This window comes from Lissotriton helveticus, chromosome 3_1 (genome assembly GCF_964261635.1).
Source record: "Lissotriton helveticus chromosome 3_1, aLisHel1.1, whole genome shotgun sequence".
NCBI classification, from domain to species: Eukaryota; Metazoa; Chordata; class Amphibia; order Caudata; family Salamandridae; genus Lissotriton; species Lissotriton helveticus.
The window spans coordinates 1,866,870,553-1,866,893,168 of NC_136061.1; the positions used below are offsets into that span (position 1 = coordinate 1,866,870,553).

Consider the following 22,616-nt stretch of genomic DNA (forward strand, 5'->3'; position numbering starts at 1 on the left):
TTAGGAATTATGTCCCAGCCTTTGTAGAATCTTATACTTGAATAGTTGGCCGGTATGTTATTTCGGAACAGGCGCAAACCCTATTGACAATGGAGCTGCCAGTCTCATGGAGGTCTCACACGCTCAAAGATGAGCCTTTGAGAGTGAAAGTGCACAAACTTTAGCACTTTTCGTTTTCCATTTCAAGAGCTAGCTAACAAAACTAACCAGCACTCCGAGCTAATCTAATCAGGCACAAGCAGTGGAGCACAGACTGTTTGCTCTGCTAACTAAAGAATACTAGAGCTGGGAGAGTCAACAAATTAACCGGGCAAGTCGAGCCAAAGGTTTGCCTGGGCTCTGAGAGCCTGTGCACCAGCCAAGCCATCAGGCTCGGGCATTCAGTGGCTCGGTCACATCTAAAGAATACAGGACATCAAAGATGGTGGGTGACAGAACTAACTCGACACTCGTGACACCCGAGCACTTCGCGAGCATCGTCTGCCCCGCAATTCATAAAGTTTGAAGGTTGTTTCCTAGCTGCACCTCTACTTGGATTTCAGCTTTGCAGTGTGGCTGGATTTACTAGCGTTGATGGCTTTTCTAGCTATTTGTTAATTTTATTTTGACAAACAGAAGTGCAATCCCTTAAACACTATGAAGTGCACTTCAGTGGATAGTCGCATTTGTGTATCGGATATTCCCTTGACGAGATGCCAACAACACTTCTCTGGCAGTGCTACCGATGTCCGAGACCCACAGTTCTCTCCGTTGACCTGATGCCAGTCATGGGTGCAGAAAAACACAGCTAAGCTCTTTTTCTGTTAGAGTCTGCACAACGACTTATCTAATAAATTTTGATGATAAACCAATTCGCGAATATGCATTGCCATAGCCAATAGGTCTCGCCTTTGGGACTTTATAAGTGTTTAGTTATCCAGCACAATATGATTGGTGCAACAACATCAGCTGTTGCATGGCTAAACACTTATAAGGTCCTAAAGGCGAGACCTATTGGCTATGCCAATGCTTGTTTTACTAGTTGAAAACCGAGGGAGGAAAACCTGAGCTTTGTCTGCAACTTTTACCTAGACGTGTTTGTGTAATTTGAAATGAACCATTAATCATGCGGTCAGTTTGGTAACATAATTATTTAGATTGTTTACTCATTCTCATGATAACCATATTTAGCACTTGAAAAACTACCTGTCCTGCAGTGCATATTCATTTGTGTTTGTGTAATTATGAATGATTAAAAACGCTCACAGTTGTCAGACTCCATATTAACCATACGTGCTTCTAACATGGCGGCCTCAGCCACAGTAGCGCGACGGGCCTGCCTCTTCTTGAGGCACTACTAAGCATTTGTAATTCAAGCCTGCAAGAACTTCGAGACATGCCCTATTCTGAGCATTAACACAATGCAGACTTGAATGAGTCCTTTTAAAAGCATGGTCTATCCCCAAACTTCAAATAATAACTTGCAGTGAAGTACAACCTGACTTTGATTGCAAAACATTGATAAATATGATACCTATCAGGTATTTTGAAGGGTTGTCTTCCACACGCCCCTTTCTGACACAGAATCAGTAGACATTTGGAATTACATTTAAGGAGTCAAAAAGCATTTCCCATTTCTCAAATTAGAGTGGTAAGCAGCAATAAGCGTTTATATGGCCACATTATAGCATTGTTGACCGTTAAAATGATTTGTTCATCGGGCCCTACGATATCTCGAGCGGTCCGGCGGAGAGAGGAGTCCCTCATGCAGGCCTGCACACCATGAACATAAGCTGGGCAGATGTGCTTTGAAGGTTTGTTTACATATTAAGTGGAACTAATGCACAGAAGGGGCGTGCACAAAGCAGCTTCAGCAATGAATTTAACTTTAGAAATGCTTTAAGAGGAATGTGTATACCTACGGTTAAGTGGTCTTAAATAAGTTAAGGTCCCGCCCCCAAAGCTTCAAATAAGGTCCATGTTAGGCAGAGATGGTTAATGCCAGACCGCTGCCTGACATCCCAAATGCGAAAGGTGGAGTTGCAGGGCTGAGTATCATGATGCAGGGGTTAACAATGACACCGCAGGCAAGGGACCATTCAAGAGGGGATTCATGCAACCCAAGGCCAATGGATGTGAGCTATGGGAGACTTTGGGATCCGTTAGCACATCCTGTATGGAGGCCCCAGTTATGCCAATGAGCGTGGGGTGGGGGTATGACATAAGCGATGATCTACGTTAGAAGCCAGCCACACTACTTTATTCCCGAGAAGTATGAACGCCAGGGCAGTGGCACTGTTGAGCACTTTCAAGGTGTACTCTGCACACTACCAGGGCGGCCACAGACATGCTGCCAGAGAGTCTTGCATCACAAACGGAAGTGGCAAGTGATCACGGTGTTGAGCATGAAAGGAGTATTGTGGGTCTTGGGATGAAAGCTGCGTTATGAAAGTAGGTTCAATACACACACCCATGCTTCTACCCTGGCCTGCCCTCGTGGTGCCCTCGCTCTCTGAAGCTCCTTTCATGCTGGTGTCTGGGTAGCAGTAGCTGCGATTGCAACTGACAGGCCTCGCTCTCGGTGGCACGTACTCCTCTGCAGTACTTGGATACATTTGCAGGAGAACGGCTGGGCCCAATGTGGTTATTACAACATGTGATTCTAAACTATACAAATTTCTTCCGAGCACTCAATGTTCAAATTATCAGTCCTTTGGTGGTCAAATTTTCAATTTATTTTCTTCATTGAAAAATTCTACTTTTCCATAATGTTATGACGCAGCCATGTTATGACGCAGCCAACACGTGTTTTGTCCGGTCTGTATCGACCTTTGACTTCTTCAGGGCTGCAACCCAAATAATAACATGTATGTATTCAGAATTAACTTCATAAATAATAGTACATTTAGTTACAACCTTATTCACAAGTTATCACATTAAAAAAAAAAAACTGTTATTAATACATCATCCATCAGGGGTTATTCATAATACATTAGATTCTAAACCAAATTCACTCTCTAACCACCTCGGTCATAAATTTCTAATCTGATATAATACATGTAATCTCCAAAAAGTCAACTTATTCTTCTAAACACCTCGGTCATACATTTCTAATCTGATATAATACATGTAATCTCCAAAAAGTCAACTTATTCTTGAGTCAGAATACAAGTTCCATCCTTATGTCACTCGATGTGGTCTGTTTGAGCTACAGTACACCCACATAACATTAGTCTTATCTGCTATGTTATTCTGTCCATCACTATTGGTGTGATATATATAGTTAAAAGATAATAATCTCACCCGTCTTATTATGCCTCTAGTTCACTGCTTGACATCTTAATTGGCACTTTCTGCAAACAAAGTTATCGTTAGTGCTCCGAGCTATTTAATTATCCATTAAAAAATAATAATAATAAAATGTTATGTGGGTGTACTGTAGCTCAAACAGACCACATTGAGTGACATAAGGATGGAACTTGTATTCTGACTCAAGAATAAGTTGACTTTTTGGAGATTACATGTATTATATCAGATTAGAAATGTATGACCGAGGTGTTTAGAGAGTGAATTTGGTTTAGAATCTAATGTATTATGAATAACCCTTGATAGATGATGTATTAATAACTGTTTTTTTTAAATGTGATAACTTGTGAATAAGGTTGTAACTAAATGTACTATTATTTATGAAGTTAATTCTGAATACATACATGTTATTATTTGGGTTGCAGCCCTGAAGAAGTCAAAGGTCGATACAGACCGGACGAAACACGTGTTGGATGCGTCATAACATGGCTGCGTCATAACATTATGGAAAAGTAGAATTTTTCAATGAAGAAAATAAATTGAAAATTTGACCACCAAAGGACTGATAATTTGAACATTGAGTTCTCGGAAGAAATTTGTATAGTTTAGAATCACATGTTGGTTTTCTTTAAGTCGTGGTAACCGACTTCCTTCTACCTGAGCCCCTAACAGTTACTATTGAATAATTACAAGTACCTTTACATGCTGAGCGCTCATAATAACTGTTACCAATCCTCAATTGTGGTTATTACAACATCCCGAAGCTGAGGTGAAAGCTCAGGCCCCCTTATTCATCTTTGAAGTCATGTCGGGCCCGAAGCACCAGCAGGTAGCGCGCGGCGTTTACATAGTTCGTGCTTCTGCAGCGAGTGTGTAACCTCTTTACTTCTCCAGCCTCTGCCCTCAGTATTTGCTGCGCTCCTCTCTTGCTGACTATCACGCCACAAAGCTATCTCCTGAAAGAAGCGCAAACACAGGAAGAGGCCCGAGGCAGATGGGCAGGGGCTGATAGTGCAGACACTTACGGAAGGAGCAGTGGCGCACACACGCAGATAACAAGCCCGGGAGTGGTGTGCGCGTGCGCTTGTACCCGCCGCTGCAGAAAAACAGATGGCACACTGCACGCAACCGCAAGCCGTAGGCCATGGGCGTCTACAATTCCTGCAAAAGGTAGGACATACACCCGCCTTTGCCCAATTGCTTGCTGTCTTTGCACGCAAAGCCCAATAGGAAAAAAGCACCCAAAAATACACATGCACAAGTGTGTCCTGAGTCCTGAGTGATTCCAAGAGGTTGTTTTACCTAGAGCAGTGCATGCGCGCTGCGCTAGGCTCGACCTAAAAATAAGGTTATATGTGATTGTAAATACCTTCTTAATGTTTGCATAATTTTTGTAAACCAAATAAACAAATTATTATTATTACTACTGTTTGCTATTATTTTTTAGTATTATTATTCTGAAGTAGTCTATCCTGTCCTATTTCTCTGGTAGAATATTTAGCCATCCTGGCAAAGTCTATGAACAGACCGTGGCCTCACATGAGCCAGAGCTCAGTTTCATGCTTGTGCGGTGTTTGGAGGTCCGCTGGCTTCAGTGCATTTCGCCCCTCTGAGGCAGGGCGGCTGTGCCGAATCACCTTTTCAGGAGAAGAGCCGTCCTTACAGTGAAGCGGGGGAAATGCACTAACATTTACCAGTTCGGGCAAGAGTCGTTTTAAGGCATGGGAAAAGTGGGCGCTGGCCCAGAGCCACAGCCTTTAAGGGGGCCTCCTGATAGAGCCGCCTCTGCATAGAGTCGTGTTCTAATGACCTTGAATACTTCTTAAACAGAGTGTTTTAAATACCTTTTTCTTTTAATTTATTTTTAATGTGTGTGATGCGTGAGTGGATTACAGACATTTTGCAGAGAAATGTTGTGTTTATGATTCATGCGACATTACTAAAAACAGTTTCTTTTATATCAAAAAAGGCCCTCGCATTTGAGAAATAAGAGGGTGTCACAGAGAATATTTGCTGTAATTTTTATGAGGGGCTGCTGTGCTGTTATATTGAAAAAACACATCACTATATCTGAATATTAGATCTAAACACATTTAGAATTTGGACAATTGTGTCTGTGCACTCTCAGTGACTTGGCAAAGGGGGCATCATAGAGCTGAAATTGGATCATAAATTCAAAGCTGTTACAAACATGGGTCCCAAAATACCTTTGGGCCAGGGCCCCCGAAATTCTTAAGATGTACCTGGTTCGGAAGGTCTCCTTAAGTTTGTCTTGAAGTATTATCTAATGAGCAAGGTGTGTTCCCTGCCATCTGCTCACTGTTCTGCCACAAATTGTGCAGTCAAAACTGAACAGCGCTAACACTCATGAATTGTGTACCTTTTACTTGGCTTGTTACATGGTCTGCTTTATCTAGTGGGTGAGCACTATTTTGTTTATTGACACTGATGGGGACAATGGCAGCTGCTTTTTTGTATTTGCAGTGCACCCATATAGGACAATGATGGCCGCTTTTACTATAAAGCGCTAAGCCGCTCTAACTTGCATGCTGAGAGTGACACCCGCTACAGGGACACCGCACTCAGTTTCACATTTTCTTTTTAAACTTTCATGTAGAGCGCGGCGTCCGCTTCAGGGACACCGCGCTCTGTTTCATTTAATTGTTTTTTAAACTTTCATACTGAACCCGGAGCCCGCTTCAGGGACACCATGCTCTGTTTGTTTGTTTATTTTTCTTTACTTTAAAACCGAGCGGATTGCCCGCTTTAGGGACACTGCCCTCTGTCTCACTTTTATTTTTTTACTTTAATAGTAAGCGCGGCACCCGCTTAGCAGACACTGGTCTCTGCAATAGGTATCGCTTTTGCAAAAGTTTAAACGATTGGTATTTTAAATGACAATGCCTTTTAATATTATAAAAGGCCTTGCCATTTACAATGCCAATAGCTCAAAGTTAAGCAATTACGAGACCTGTTGCATTATAAATGCTTGTTTCACCTTGCCTTCTGGCGTTGGCAGCAGGCAATATGACGTCACAACTCAACTTTAATAAGTTAATATAGTTAAGCAGCTGTAACATTTTCTTATCACAGGTAACTAGAGACCTCAGACCTCGGTGGTAATAAGGAAATTAGAGACAGGTTTTTATACTGAGATAGCATGCTTCCACGTAAGTATAGATTGAATTATGTGTGTGATTGTTAGTAACCACTTGGCCTCAGCAGCATTGCTTGATTAAAACAACAAATAAACAAGGTTATACTTTGCCTCTCAATTGCTAAAGGATGTATTTGGAAAGTCCACATATCATTTTACTCCTGCTCTCAGAAAATATTTATTTATTTCAAAATGTTGTATTTTTAGCACACAAGACCTTGACGTCCATGAGCCTGATTTATAAAACCATGGCAGGTGTACCTGGCCGCGTTCCACATTATCGGACAGCCTATGGTGTCACTGTGGCAGTTTGATAGACACAGAGAAGCGCAGTTGATATCATACCCTTGGTTGTGATGCAGAGCACTGTTTGCTGCAACAGAAGTGAGTGCGAAGGCAGTCTGTATGAAGTACTCACACTACAGGGCTTGGAGAAACAGTCAATATTCCTTTAATGAAGAGAAAGGGAGAAGAGCTGCAAAATCGTGGGTGGCAGGCATCCCAAAGGAGAAGCTTACCTGCATGTGATGGTCAAGGAGGTGGAATTGGGGTATACAATTATGAAGATAAATACGCTAGAAGTAACAATATTGGATTTTGCATGCATACTGGGGATGAACGGCTCAGCCAGCTTAACTGTAATAAAATCATAGGATGACCCTTTGATTTGTAAAATAATTTAAGGCATAGTTTGTGAGAAATTTCATATGTCTACCAAGGGGAATGCACCTTGCAATGAAGGTAGTCTGAAGACCCACATGTTGAGTTGAGCCTCCTGTGTCAATGAGCATTCAATAATTTAACAGCAGCAGAAAAGATACAGATCAGTTGAAAAGGACACAGAGACCTCAGAAAAGGTGCCAGGAAACATGCAAGCACAAATTTGCATAAAGGACTTTAAACCAGAGCTGGCTGCAAAGGTGCTCATTTCTATGTAACACTCGCTCACCTCGTACTTTCCTTCGTTCTCTGTCTTGAGCGTTTCAATGTCCAACAAGAGTGACCAGACCTGGCCTCGCACCATGAGCGGGATCCCTTTGTACACCCTGCGGAACATCTGTGAAAGGGAACGAGGACATGAGCCATGCACCACATCACTAACATCTCACAGGATAGTGAATTAGGAAAAACGATTGCTGGGATGGTCTGATTCTCTATTTGTTAGCACGTGATACTCTTCATCATCATATTATTCTATTTTGTCATTCAGATAGGGAAACAACCCTAATTTATCCAGCTTCTGGAAGCAGCTTAAAACTCCTTTGTTTCAGTAATTAGAACCCTCTGTTTTCTTCTGATGGCACTCTTCTAGTTTTAGCGCCTGGACGCCTGAGGGCAGCTGCAGCGCTTTACAAATCTCATTTTCATTTCATTTCATTTCATTTCATTCCAGTTGTGGTAAGGCCGGAGTATCGACTTTAAAGGCAACACTTTTTTTGCTTACAATTCAGACTTGATTTGACGAACCTGCACATAACTTAGAAGAAAGTAAATCTTAGATACTTTAGGGATGCTCATTTTTGTGCGGAACTATATGAGTGGGTACAATTAGGGCCGTAAATAAATGGGTGTTTTCAGTTTTAGCTCTCTTCGGAAACGTTGCTCCCTTCTAAAGCAAAAAACGCTGAACAGAATTACACCAACCTTGGGATAAAAGTTGGAGTTTACTCAGAGGAGTGGCTTTGCTTGAATTAGTATAAATATGGTCACTTTTTTTATATTAGCATTTTAAAAAGATGTTGATAGGCTGCAAAGGGTGACATTACAGAAATATCCTTTCTGTTGAAAATGTGTTTTTTGATTTGCCTATAATTTTAGCGACGTTTGACAAAACTGCACGAAATATGGCAGACTACTAGCATGTTTAGTTTGGTTAATGGCTTTTTAAAATATGTACATCTTTACCAGGAAGATTTAACCAAGAAATCTGGCAAACATTTAGCATGTTTAGTCTTCTATGGGCCTGACAAGTGTCGTGCAGATCCATTGAGGGAGTCAAAATAAAAAAACATGGGGGCAAAAAAGTATTCATGGGAATCTGTATGACATTTGGCAGCCTGTGTGCAAGTTAAGCCCAGAGCAGAGTCTCAAGTTTAATGCAGATAAGGGCCAAAGTAGGGATGAGGTTTTCAAAAAAGGATTGATTTGCAAGTAACTTTGGTGCACGTTCACAGATCTGCACAACACTTGGTAGACACTTAGCATATTCAGCTTACTCCTGATATGTTGAGTTTCATGCCAATCCAGAAAGTCGGAGCACGTTTAAACGGGTGTGGGCGATTAAAAAAGTGCTCATTTGCTGCCAACTTAGGTGCTGTTTAATGTCTCTGTAAGACATTTTGCAAGCTGTTACCAAGTTAGATTTCTGGTTTCAATAAGATGCAATAAGGTGGGGGGCAAAGTTAATGGGGGATTTTATTTACTAACACATTTGTTGCCATTTTATAGATGTGCATGAAATTTGGAAGGCTCTTTGCCAGATTAATTTACTTCTGATATAATGCGATCTTGCGAGCCCATCAAGGGTGGCAGACATGTTTCATTTGCTAATAACATTGGTACCCTTTGACAAATTAGCAAAACTTTAATCAGGAATGTGCATTAGTTTTCTGATGCTATGACAGTGCAGGGATCCCAGGCTTCATGCACATCTAATAAGGGGGTACACTTAAAAAGGGAATAAAAACTATTTTGATCTGCTAATGACTTTGGCATCATTTAACAGACTTGTTCAGAACTGTGATACCAGAATTGGCTTTAACTTGTAAACTGCATGTGAACCGGATGAATGTCTGCTTCTACGTTTGGCTGCTTGTGGCAAACGACTCTTGCATACGATCAAAGGCAGAAGTGGTTAAGCATGAGGTTAGTCTGTGCAGAGACAGACCATGGCTAGGCCTTGCACAGAACGCCAGCTGTGCACAGTTGAAAGCCGCGTAGAATAGGGATAGGCAGCAACATGATACAGAAGTATTATCATTCACCACCACACCTACCACACACCAATCACATTTTCCACTAAACCATCAGTAAAACACTTATGTATTTCCATCTAGGAAAAAAGCACAGCTAATACGAAGTTATGCTTAGCTTTGGTCAAACCTCCTTAGTATGTGTTTAAAATACATCTGAAATTCACTTACAAAAATGACAGTAAAGGATCAGTTATGGTTGCAAAATCAAACCGAAAAACCCCAGTTATGGTTTGCTCTGAAACCTTGCTCACACACCTGTCATGCAAGTCATAACTCACTTCTTCACATTTCAACATACATTCAAAGTAGTTATTATGTATATTCATATGTCATTAATAACGTTAAAGGTAAGGACATATGTCATATCATTTCTGAAGTCATCTGTTACATCAAGGACATGAGCAGTGCACCTGCAGTAGAGTTATAATTACCATGGCAGGTGTTTGAAGTATAGTTTGCGGAGTTAACCCTAACTGGAGGATTGTGGTTTTATTTCGGAAACACAACTGAGCTGTTTAAACATGGTTTTAATTTCATAAAAATGAATGACATACATATATAATTCATTTATTCATGAGTCAGAGGTCAGAGGTGCAGGCATGACATCTGACTGAACGAACAATTGATGAGGATGTTCTACATTCACTTCCATGAATCAGCCCCTGCTCCCAATACTCCACTGTCGGCCCTTCCCTGCTTTGAACAGATGGCTGTATGAAGCAGGAGTTGGTTGCAGGGCCAGGCCCTTTGCAAATGTGGAATAATCACATTGAAAGCCCTGAAGAAGTCCGAGAGGACGAAACACATTGCCCACATGTTTTTATTGACTGTGAAGATGAAGAATAAAGGATCATGAAATACATATGTCCAATTGACGTTTTGTAAAAATGAAAACGGAGAATTTGTGTTACACCATTCAAATTGTTTTTTGCTGAACTCTACTGAAAAGAAAAACCAGTTGCATGTTACATTGATGGGTGCTGAACCAATATAGTTGATCGATAGTTAAGGTTTTTTTAAACCTAGGAAGTGTAGGGGAGTTGAACTTCTGGTTCAGTGCACCAAAAACAAATCGTATTTGTCCTCACAAATAGATGAGTGCAGTCCCGGTTGCCTCAATCTCCGTGAAGTTGAAATTGCTTTGCATATTTGTAAACAATAATTAGTGTTTATATTTGCAATGGCAGCAGGTAATTTCACCAGAGTGGGGGGTGGGTGGCACCATACATGCACACACACACACACACATTTACAACACTCAATCACAAATACATATACATTCATAAATAAACGCAGGCGTCAAACATAAAAAAACATAAAACTTACCTTCACTGTAGAGAGGGAAGCCTCGGAGGTCCCAGGAGGGTCAGGACTGCTGCCTTGACCCGTTGGCTGACCTAAGACCAGTCAGTGAGGGAAGGCAGCAGTCCCTCACTCGTTGCAGAGTAGGATGGGGTTAGTGAGACTACTGACCTCACTCTACTCTGTGAAGGGTGTCACTGATTGACGCTCGGCCCTGGGCACTCAAGGGCTTAATACTGAAGTGCTCAGGTCTGAGGCCATCATTGACACTCTCCCACATCACGAGGATGAGGGCCTCGAGGCACTTTTACCAGGTTGAGGAGGTCACGCCTCCAGGGTTGTGGAATCCTCAGCCTGACAAAGTTCAGCTCAGACAGCCGGAAATATGCACATTTAGCGCTTGTCTAGCTCCTGGCTGCCTGATCTAAACAAGATCAAGAGTTTGTTTACCTGAAAATGGGAGAGTGAAGCAGCAGCACAGAGTGTTCTGCAAAACACAGCTTTAGAAATATTATTTACCCACTGGGATGTTCATAAGGATGAATGCGAACAGTTAAGTCACCTTAAAGGAGCAGGGAACTGACTCTTAAGCCTTTTAAGCAGGTAGGCCCATCTTGCAATCGACGAAAGGAATGGATTAAATGTAAATCCACTCCTGGATAGGTCACTTGCCAGGAGAGCCATTTGATTAAAAAAAAAAACTAACAAAAATCTCTTTGCTACAAAACAATCCACTGAAAAGAGAAAACAAATATAATGAAAATGTGGAGGACGGGAGGCAACCATTTTAGAATTTCAATATCGAAAGTGAGGGATGCTGCTGCAGTACAGAGTATTGATTGCAGAGGTGAGTGTACAGGACTTATTTGCATTCTGGTCTTAATCAACTCGTGGTGCTGATCTCCAGTGAAACTTTTAACATCACCTTTTCACTATTTTTGTATTTTGTCCACTTCTTCAGCATTTTCAGCCATTTGTCCACTCTTTCAATTTCTTGAAGCTTTTGCTGCAATTTAAACATAGGGGCAGTGTTAGGCAGGCAGGTCTACTGATGGTAAAGCTTTAATACAAATAATCACAATTTCATTTTTTTCATAACAATGATTAAGCCCTACAGAGCATTAAAGGTCCGTTTGTGAGATCTGACGGTGTGAGGCTAGACATACACCGAGAGCTTTGCCACAAGATCTTTAACCCACAGATTCTCTATCCTGGCTGCAAGATCAGTTTAGTCTTTTATTTCTAAACGGGAAAGTCAATGAGCCACAGAATGTTCTCAACTTTCCTATTTGCAGAGATGAGTGAGATCTAAATTCATCTTAGGTTATTAAAAAAGGTATCATTTTGGGAAAGTTCTCTTGGTAATATTTCCAATTTTCCCACATTTGTTCTGTGCTATAGCTTAATGGCCTAACTAAAAACTTAATTGAAAGCTGTAATAAAAAGAATGCAAAGACACATATTCCTCGACACGTTCTGAAATATTGGACTGTGATATAATTGATTTTCTACATCATTTTGCTATTTTAATTTCACACTGCAGTGTCCTGGATTTGGCAAACGGGTGGTGTTACTGATTGCAGATGTGCACCGTTTGCAGTACAGGAGGATATACAAAGGTTTGTGCAAACCTGTGATCAGGTCACATCAGGCGACAAACAAGCGTAAGAAGAAGGAAAAGAAGTTAGTTACCTGTAACACCAGTATTGCTCTTTTAAAACATATTGCACTCTACTAACCTCTCTGTGGCGATCCTTGCCGCCCCTGCTACCCCGGTCCACCGCAAGCGTTAGGCTTGTTTGTTGTGGAGGGTGCAGGGCGCTACCTACTTCCGGGTTCCTTCCCGGTGCCGGGCAGTGATTGGTTTAGAGTGTGGGGAGGCGGTGCTGATCGCTAGCACGGCCCCTACAAAGCCCCAGTGAATCAGGCGTTCTTTCTAAAGACACGCGCATTCAGTCATTGCTCACAGCGCGACCTGGATGCTGACCGCGCTCCTGTGTGGATTGATTTACTAATTGCACTAAGCGCGACCAAGCTACTTTTTAAAATTGTATGTGAATTTATGTACTTTGCCTTTTAAAACCTTATTGCTCTTTTAAAACCTATTGCACTCTACTAACCTCTCTGTGGCGATCCTTGCCGCCCCTGCTACCCCGGTCCACCGCAAGCGTTAGGCTGGTTTGTTGTGGAGGGTGCAGGGCGCTACCTACTTCCGGGTTCCTTCCCGGTGCCGGGCAGTGATTGGTTTAGAGTGTGGGGAGGCGGTGCTGATCGCTAGCACGGCCCCTACAAAATACTGGCGATGCCTAACACGCGCAGCGGTGACGCGCAGCACCCGCGCCGACCCCGCGCCGAAGACACGCCTAAGTCTAGCCCGTCTGTGCCCGTCCGTGTCAGGACGGGGCACAGGGCAGATGGCCATGCCCACCAAGCTAGGCCTATACAGGTAATGTCACCTGACCAGATTAAAGCACTGCGCCCTATTCTAAATGACAACTGTACTTTACTCGAAATCCCACACACGGGAATAGCCACCTGCCCTAATTGCAGTTGTACTATTTCATCCTTCCAACCCTATCCCCCTCGTAGAACTAGACGTAGGAAGCTACTCAATCAGCCCCTTCCTACCGTTGAAATTTTTTTGTTCTATAGTATAAATTGTCGTTCCTTACCCATGCACAGGCTAGACATTTTTGACCTGTTAATGTATGACAAACCCAGTGCATTATTCCTCACAGAAACCTGGCTACATGCAGGCTCTGGTCCTGACGTAGCTATGGCCCTTCCTTCCAACTACGCGATTGTCAGGTTGGATAGAATCCGCAAAACGGGGGGTGGAATTGCTATTGTTTAGAACAAAAAATGTACCTGCACGTTCGAGCCACTAGTAGTCCCTGAGTGTGAAGCTGCATTTTTTTAAATCTGTTTAAATCCCAACTTCACATTGTCTGGCATTCTTATGTACCGGCCTCCCGGAAACGGCACTAAATGGGCTGCTGAATTGGCCAATCATATCACCCCTTTTCTTTTAGCATCAAAAAATGTCTCTATTATTGGAGACCTAAATCTTCATCTAGAAGACAAATCAAATAAGACAGGTGTCAATTTGCTAGAAGATCTTACAGCACTAAATATCCATCTCCTCAACTCAGGACCTACCCATAAGGCAGGACATTTACTTGACCCATTATTCTCGAACCTCTCTCAACTCACCTGGAAGGACACTTTCCCTGTGTGTTGGTCAGACCATTTTTTAATTAAATTTAATCTTAAACCACTCATTACCTCCACTGACCAAACTATGTTGCCGGCCTCACTAAGGAAAAACTGGAAATCCTTAGATATCTCTAAACTTAACATAGAACTCAGTATGAACCCGCCTAATAAGAACCAAACTATGGAAAGTATTGCTATTGCCACCCAGCAATGGCTTACCAATGCGGCTGAATCCTGTCTACCCACCCCTAATACCAAGGGTAATACACATCGTCCCCCCGCCCCATGGTTTAATGACTCACTTAAAGAGGAAAAAACAAAATGTAAGACACTGGAAAGAGTATGGCGAAAAGATTTCGACCCTGACAAAAAAACTAGGTATCATACAGCTAGAAATCTTTACCATACCGCATGTAAAAAAGCACGTGCCGCGTATGTAGCCAATACCATCACGAGAGCTGTAAATAAAGCTAAAACACTGTTCAACACGGTCAAAGATCTTGCTGGGGCTCAAACTACAGCCCCATCGTGCCCATTAAATGAAAAGCAATGTCAGGACCTAGCCCAATTTGTCTCCGATAAAATCGACAAATTAATTACTGAGATAGACAAGAACAATCTTGACACTGCTTCTAAGGAAGAGTGGGAGTATACTCCGACCGTTAATCAGACCCTACAAAAATGGCCACCCATTACAATCGACACTCTTATTTCCATCATGAAGACGATTAAATCTGGTTCTCCACAGGATCCCATTCCCATCAATATAATAAAATTATTGGACACGCCCGCCCTTGAAATTATTGTAGACACTTTAAACTCGTCTCTAGAGCTCGCCACAGTACCTACCCTATGGAAACATGCCATAGTGACCCCACTGTTGAAAAAACCCACAGCAGATCCGGAAAAATTAGCCAATTATAGGCCCATCTCACTCCTCCCAGCCTTTTCCAAATGTTTAGAAAGACATGTGCACTCAGCCCTCACCCTTTTCTCAGAAGAAAACGCTCTTCTTCATCCTACCCAGTCAGGATTCCGAGCGGGTTTCTCTACGGAAACTGCTTTATTGGGAGTCTCTGAAACCATTAGGAAACTCCTTGACGACGGTCATACGGTTGCGCTTATTTTACTCGACTTAAGCGCAGCCTTTGACACTGTGTCGCATAAAAGGCTACTCACCACGCTTGAAAAAAATGGAATCTGTGGAACTGCCCTGCAATGGATTAGATCCTTCTTGAGCCAACGGACATACCAAATAGCATCTGCTGTTGCATGCTCTGGGCATTTCAACTCCCCCCATGGAGTGCCACAGGGCTCAATCCTCAGCCCGCTTTTTTTCAATCTCTATCTCAGACCCCTAGCAGACCTAGTGGAAAAAGCGGGCCTCACCTTCATGACGTATGCAGACGATTCGCAAATTGTCTTTTCATTGTCTGATTCTTAATCGTCATCTTCGTCCCTTCTCAAAAATGGTCTCCTGAACATCTTCAATTGGATGACAACTAACCAGTTGAAATTAAATGGAGAGAAGACGGAGATTCTCCTTCTGGGCAAGCAGCCAGATCTCTGGAGTACATCACACTGGCCTGCCCAGATGGGGAATCTTCCTACACCAGTGCCTCATGCAAGAAATTTGGGAGTAATTCTGGATAATTCACTGTCCATGAAGCAACAGGCTAGCAAGGTAGTGGGTCTCTGATTTATCATCATAAAATGGCTCAAGAAGATCCTTTGGATGCTGCCTATCCCCATGCAAAAAACAGTAGTCAATGCCTTAATTACATCCCGGCTTGACTACGGGAACATCCTGTACCTGGGTGCAAACAAGGCAGTTACAAAGAGATTGCAGCTCGTACAAAATGCGGCTGCCCGACTTCTTTGCTATGTACCTAAAAACACCAGCATGTCCCCCTATTTGCGTGAACTGCACTGGTTGAGGGTGGAAAGTCGTATTAGATTTAAGGCCCTAAACTACATGTTTAAAAGCAAAGCAGGTACCGCTCCCAAATATCTTCAGACACTTGCCCATCCCTACATTCCAAAAAGAAACCTACGGTCTCAATCAGCTGAAAAATTCTGTGTTCCTAGATTTAAGATCTCCAGGATGGGAGGAAGATCTTTTGCCCATCTGGGTCCTTCTATCTGGAACACACTACCACTCCATATACGAAAGGAGGGAAGTCATTCCAGGTTCCGTAAAGAGATAAAGACCTGGTTGTTCGATCAGTAATCTTGAACGACCTCTGTTGTATTATTCCATCAACTGTGCTGTGCTCTTAGGCGCCGGGAAACCCTTTTTGGGTAGCTGTTTGCGCCATATAAGTTTAAAAAATAAAATAAATAAATAAAATAAATAAAATACCTCCAGTGAGGATGTCTCTAATGGTTTCACATACTCAGCTGGTGCTAGCAGAAGACTCAAGGTTTCATGCTTTTCTTCTTACATAGTGTATCTCGGTGGGTGTCAATGTGCTTTACAAAGGATAAGCCAAGGAAAAGAGCCAAGGACAAATAGTACAGAGCTTTTCACTGTTACTGCACAAGGAAATCAATTAAACATGGAAATATGATACCATTTGTGCCCCTGCATCATTCTCTAGATCTTCCACCCTGTTCTCCATTTTAACCACCAGAAGGGGTTCAAATCAAACTGAACCAGTCCGGGCAGCACGGGAGGGGTGTTGGCAGAGCCCCACAGACCACAACAGCTGAGCCCTCTGAGCGCCGTGAGGGAAACGGCAACTCGGTCCCAAACTACATTCCCCAGGTGCCCCGGTGGCAGAGGCACACCTGGGACGTCACAGCCTGCGCCAGGAGGCGCCTACATCCATCGAAGCGCCTCCTGTCCCCGCGGGACGTGCGCGGGTACGCCGGGCTAAGCCCGGGCAAAGGGCGGGCCCTCTGTGGCCCTCAGAGGCCAGAGGAGGACGGGACGGGGCACCCCTCTTTACATCACTCTGGACCTCGGAGTAAGATCACACGAAAGACATAAGGTACTGTTATTTACTGCTACTCCCCAGGCTCCTTACCCGCTTCTGCAGAGCCTAAGCACAGCTGAATCGGTACGCAGCCGATCAATTCAGTCCCAATTGTAACTGGCAGAATCCTTGTGCTATGACTCGTTGGGAGGAGGAGACCAGAAATACTCCGTCCCAGAGACACTCGCTTAAGGGGACAATGGACTATTTCGTTAATAGGGTAACTCTCCCCATTTTAAAAGAACTAGAGAGAATAGATTTAATTTATTCATTTTTTACTCGTTTTTGCTGATTTTAGCGGGATTAGGCTGGGCTTTCCATTCTCCCATCCCTCTCACCGCACATAACGGAATAAACATCGCCGTTTTGGCGAGTCCAGGTCCCGGGGGTTGCTTTGCCCAGGAGCCATCTTTGATTGGGCTACTTTCAACTTTGACGGGCGCCATCTTGGACCGCCCTCACGATCGCGCTGGGCCTGGAGGGCCTATTTAAAGCTCTCCTCTACCGCGCAGCGGGACGCGCAGATGGGTCGCCCTCGCTTAGCCGGAGTCGTGCCTGAGTCCTGCCCGTCTGCGCCCGTCCGCGCTGAGGACGGGCTGCAGGCCGGGCTATTAACTGCCAACGCGACCTCAGGTACGTTAAACCGGAATAGCTATGTTTGCTATCCATCTGCAATTCTCCACTCACTGAGACCCCGTATTTCCATTGATTGTGCTACATGTATCCTGCCTTGTCACAACTTCTTATGTTCCGGCTGTGGTTTTTCCACTGGCAAAATGCGGCTCTCCAAAACTCAACAGTACATTAAACACTGTAGGGGGAAAAGGAAGGCCAAGAAGGGTGGTATCTCTCCTCCCTCTTTGCTCCATTTTTGGAGCTTAAACTGTAGATCGCTCCCTAAGAATAAATTAGACATTTATGATTTCTTAATTGAGGAATCGCCGGACGCCCTATTTTTGACCGAGACCTGGATTCATGGTAGTTCGGGTCCAGACATCGCCGCAGCGATTCCACCTAACTATGTTATGGTACATCAGGATAGACCCTCAGGTAAAGGAGGTGGAATTGCTATTATTTTCAAATCCACCTACCAATGTAAACTGGAGGCGTTACATCTCCCAGGTAGTGAAGCTGCATTATTTAAACTCACGATCAATCCCCAACTGACGCTCTCTGGCCTGTTAATTTATCGGCCACCGGGGAATGCTGCTTCTTGGATTCCCTTACTTGTGGATTGTCTATCAACTATACTCTTGAAATCAAATAATTTCACCATACTTGGTGATTTAAATATCCATCTAGATGATGTCAATAATTCCCTCACTAAATCGTTTTTGTCTGATCTTGAGGTTTTCAACCTCAAACTTTACAATATTGGAGCTACTCATCTTGCCGGCCATTTGCTGGACCCAATCATCTCCACTCTTCCATTTGATTGTTCTCATCCGGCACGCCCGCTGGTATGGTCTGACCATTACGCTGTACCTTTTGTGTTACCGCCCGGTCTTTTTATAGCTAATGATTACGTAGAGGAAACAAAACCTTCACATCGATGGGACAGGATTGACATAGCTGCTTTTAATCTGCATCTAACTGAGACTATCCCTTCTCTCAGTAACACTGAGCAAAATTTGAATGCCCCTATTTCCAAGTGGCTAGCTGATGCAGTATCTATTCATGCTCCTTGCTCTGGCAGCAAATTCCGATCCTTGCGTCCCCCAGCACCTTGGTACTCGGATGAGTTAAAAATCCAACGTGTTAAATGTAAAGCTTTGGAGAGGAAGTGGAGAAAGTCCTATTCCACTCCCTCTAAACTGATTTACAAGGATGGGCTAAAGGCTTATCATGCCAACTGTAAACGGGCCAAAGCTGCTTACATTACCTCTACCATCACTTCAGTGCAGAATTGTCCTCGGACTCTTTTTGCCACTGTTAAGAAACTTACAGGTGCTGACACTGTTCCCGCGTTGCCGGCTCTAGATGGCATACACTGCAATAACATTGCAGACTTTTTTGTATCGAAGGTTCAGGGCATTCACCAATCCCTAGCTTCTATTTCACCTTCTATGGATTCTTCCTTGCTTGGCTTCTGTTGTAATGTCCCTGCTCCTCCCACTGAGTTTCTGTACAACTGGAAATTATTTGATGATGTGTCTTTTTTATCATGCCTAAAAAGCATTAGGTCAGGCTCTCCCCGGGACCCTGTCCCCATGAAGATACTAAAGCAACTCGACCTTGAACCACGTAGATTTCTAATGAGGCTACTCAACATCTCCCTCAGTGAATCGCGTGTTGAACAGGTTTGGAAACATGCCATGGTCGTTCCCTTACAAAAAAAATCTGGTGTGGACATTACTAACCTGGCCAACTTTAGGCCCATATCCCTGCTGCCAGCTTGTTCTAAAATACTAGAACGCCATATTAACATCCAGCTAAATGAGTTTGTTCAAAAAACAGGATATCTTCATCCATCCCAATCAGGCTTTCGCGCCAACTATTCCACCGAATCCGCACTTCTGGGGGTGACTGAGCGACTCCGACACGGTATTGATAGCGGTGAGACCTTTGCGCTTATCCTTTTGGATTTAAGCGCGGCTTTTGATACCGTGTCGCACTCTATTCTACTGGAGTCCCTTCACTCCCTCGGTGTTGCTGGATCTGCGCTTGCCTGGTTGGCCTCATTTCTTAATGAGCGTACATTCCAGGTTTTTTCAAACAAAGCTGAATCGGCGATCTGTCCATCTGCGTACGGCGTCCCTCAGGGGTCTATATTGAGCCCTTTGTTGTTCAATATTTACATCAGACCCCTTGCTTCTATCGTTGAGGACGCCGGTCTGTCCATATACTCATATGCAGACGATACGCAGATTGTGTTTTCCCTGTCTGGCAGCAGGGTCCAGGATACCTCTGCCCTTAAAATCGGCCTCTCTCGGGTAGCTGCCTGGATGCAGGCTAATCTGTTAAAACTTAACGGTGAAAAGACCGAGGTTATTATACTTGGCAAACACAAAGATCTGTGGGGCTCCAGACACTGGCCCAGTGACATGGGTCCATTGCCTACCCCCGTGCCAGTTGCTCGTAACCTCGGCTTTCTAATCCACGAGAAACTCTCGATGCGACAGCAGGCAACTAAGGTCGCTGCAATCTGCTTTAATACCTTACGCTGGTTGCAGAAGATTCTATGGATGTTGCCTGAGTCCACTCGTCGAATGGTGTTCAGGCTCTTGTAATGTCCCGTATCGACTACGGTAATGTGCTTTATTTGGGAGCCGATAAAGCCACTATGAATGTTCTCCAGGTTGTACAGAACTCAGCTGCCCGCCTGTTGTGCAATGTCCCACGAAGAATGTCTGCTACGCAAGCCCTGTGTGACCTTCATTGGTTAAAAATTCCCGACCGTGTAGCTTTCAAAACTTTGTGTCTTCTGTTCAAGATTCGACAGGGCTCTGCCCCCACTTATCTGCACAATCTTGTTCAGGATTACCAGCCCTGTCGTCCCCTCAGGTCATCTAATCAAGCCAACCTTGTAGTTCCCAGAATTCGTTTGGCAAAAATGGGAGGCCGCTCATTTGCCCATTTGGGGCCGAAGATGTGGAATGCTCTTCCGCTGGCGCTAAAAATGGAGACTAATCTTTTTGCTTTTCGCAAAAAACTGAAAACTTTGTTGTTTAACTGATCACGGCTCTGTGTATTCTTTATTCAGCAATCACCTGTCTTTTCTTCTTCAGTCTGTCCCTGGCGCCGGGAAACCCATTACGGGTAGCTGTGCGCAATATAAATTTAATAAATAAATAAATAGAACGATCCCCCGTTATGGAATGTCACCCTAGTATATGTTCGCCTATACAGACTCCAGATGCAGTACAGAGCTTATCCCTTTTTGATGAATTAAATAAAATATGCAAGACTACATACGTCCCTGTGGATTCAGGTAATATGCAAATCAACGATCCTACTTGCACCATAGCACCCATTAGTTCTGAGCCCTGTAGCCAATCCCAATCTCAACTAATTAATAACTCCCAGGCTACTCCTCTTTCAGCACAATCTGAGTCAATTCTCAAACCTACAGGGGGACCACAGATTTCCTCCACCAAAAGGAAGAGAGTTGGGGTAATACAAATGGGGAGTCAGGCAAAGCAACAGAAACTAAAACCCAATTCTTCATTGCCCTACACTCCCATCACTGTCAGTACTGCCCCTACAGCACCCGTTGAGGCTTCTCTATTGGCCTCAATTGAAAGTATGTTGGTAGCGTTAATATCACCCCTGATAGAAAAAGTAATCAGCTTAGGGGATAGGCTCACGGGTGTCGAGGATGCGATTAAGGCTAACTCGCCACCCACAAAAAACCTGCCAGAACCTTCCCAGTCACAGCACCCATCTGCCACAGAAAGGACTGAATCCGTCACACAATCCAAGACTACCCACAATCACCTAGCCTACCCACAAAAAACAGCTCTGAACCTCCCGAAAGGAGGCTCAACTACTCTGAGCTCCTATTACAGATCAGGGCCAAACAAAGCATCTAGGTTGCACAAGGGGCTACGGGCAAACAATGAGAATACGTCACATAAAACTAATCTCCTACATTTGCCACCGGAGGCCGTTCCATTTGTGTGCGTCCTCGCAGGAGCACCAGAATTGACCAAAGGGAAAAATGAAAGCCAAAAGGATCTAACAAATAAAGTCACGTTCTGGCTAAGCAAAAATAGACCTCTGCCAACCAACATCGATGGTACTATACTATCTGTCAGAAGGGTGGGCTGGCTAGGACCTTTACCAAAAGACATTCCAGGAGATCTGATACTGGTAAAATTTAGGAGCAAATATGTCATCCCACATCTCGAATTATGGCGGCCACAAAGAGGCGATGGACCCATTTCCACCTGGAGCATAACTGATTTTTACCCCAGAACACTATATGTCCCGTCTCTATGTCAATAAGCGCTAAGTAATCACATGAGGGGTAGATTGAGACTTCTTTGGAGCGGCTATTTTTCCCCACTTTTAATTATTTTGGACCACTCTTGGGTCAAATCCTGATTAACTAAAAAGCATGGTCAGAGACACTGCTTGCTTTTCTTTTTTATATTTTACTTACGTGAGACAATGATTATGTGATTTCCTTTTTGCAATTTTAACCCTTGGCCTATGTATATATTGTGTATATTGTCTTTCTTTTTTCTTTTTAATTAATGTTAATCTCTTTTTTGATGAAGTAATTTATTATTATGTGATCTGACGTACTTTTATGGTTATGAAATATAATCGAATAAAGTCTTTGAAAAGGGAACCACCAGAAGTATGTAGTTCCAAAATGTTTTGTTGCTTGCACTCAGTATCATGCCTCTGCATCTAAAAATCCCGTCACCTTCAATGTATTCTGCAAACTTTAAACCTCCTGTTCTGTATTGGCAACTATGGCATGTACCTCCACCACCGTTTCCTCCACAGCTGAGGGTCTCCAACCTTTTCTGTACTGAGAGCTACTTATGTTCAATGAAACGCATTGCGAGCTACTAATATTATTAGTGTTGTATAATTTAAGATTTTTTAATATGTATAATAATCCAACCAAGCAAAAGCTTTCCAAATTAATAAGCTAGGCTTCACACAGGTGAGCTGCTTAGAGGTAGCTGGAGAGCTACCGTAGCTCACGAGCTACTGGTTGGAGACCGAAACCTTCCCAGCATTGTTCTA

The 22,616-nt window shown here is 43.4% G+C and overlaps 1 protein-coding gene across 3 annotated transcripts in view; it reads right to left on the reverse strand.

Annotated features, from left to right (window-relative positions):
* The window catches only part of LOC144823924 (uncharacterized), a 523,537-nt gene that overhangs the window by 86,427 nt on the left and 414,494 nt on the right, over positions 1–22,616 (reverse strand). For all 3 annotated transcript variants that reach the window (XM_078682843.1, XM_078682842.1, XM_078682844.1), the window contains 2 exons: positions 11,645–11,725; positions 7,392–7,499 (listed from right to left, as the gene is read on the reverse strand). In XM_078682843.1, coding sequence (XP_078538969.1) covers positions 7,392–7,499; positions 11,645–11,725 — 189 coding nt within the window. The remainder of the gene's footprint in view (positions 1–7,391; positions 7,500–11,644; positions 11,726–22,616) is intronic.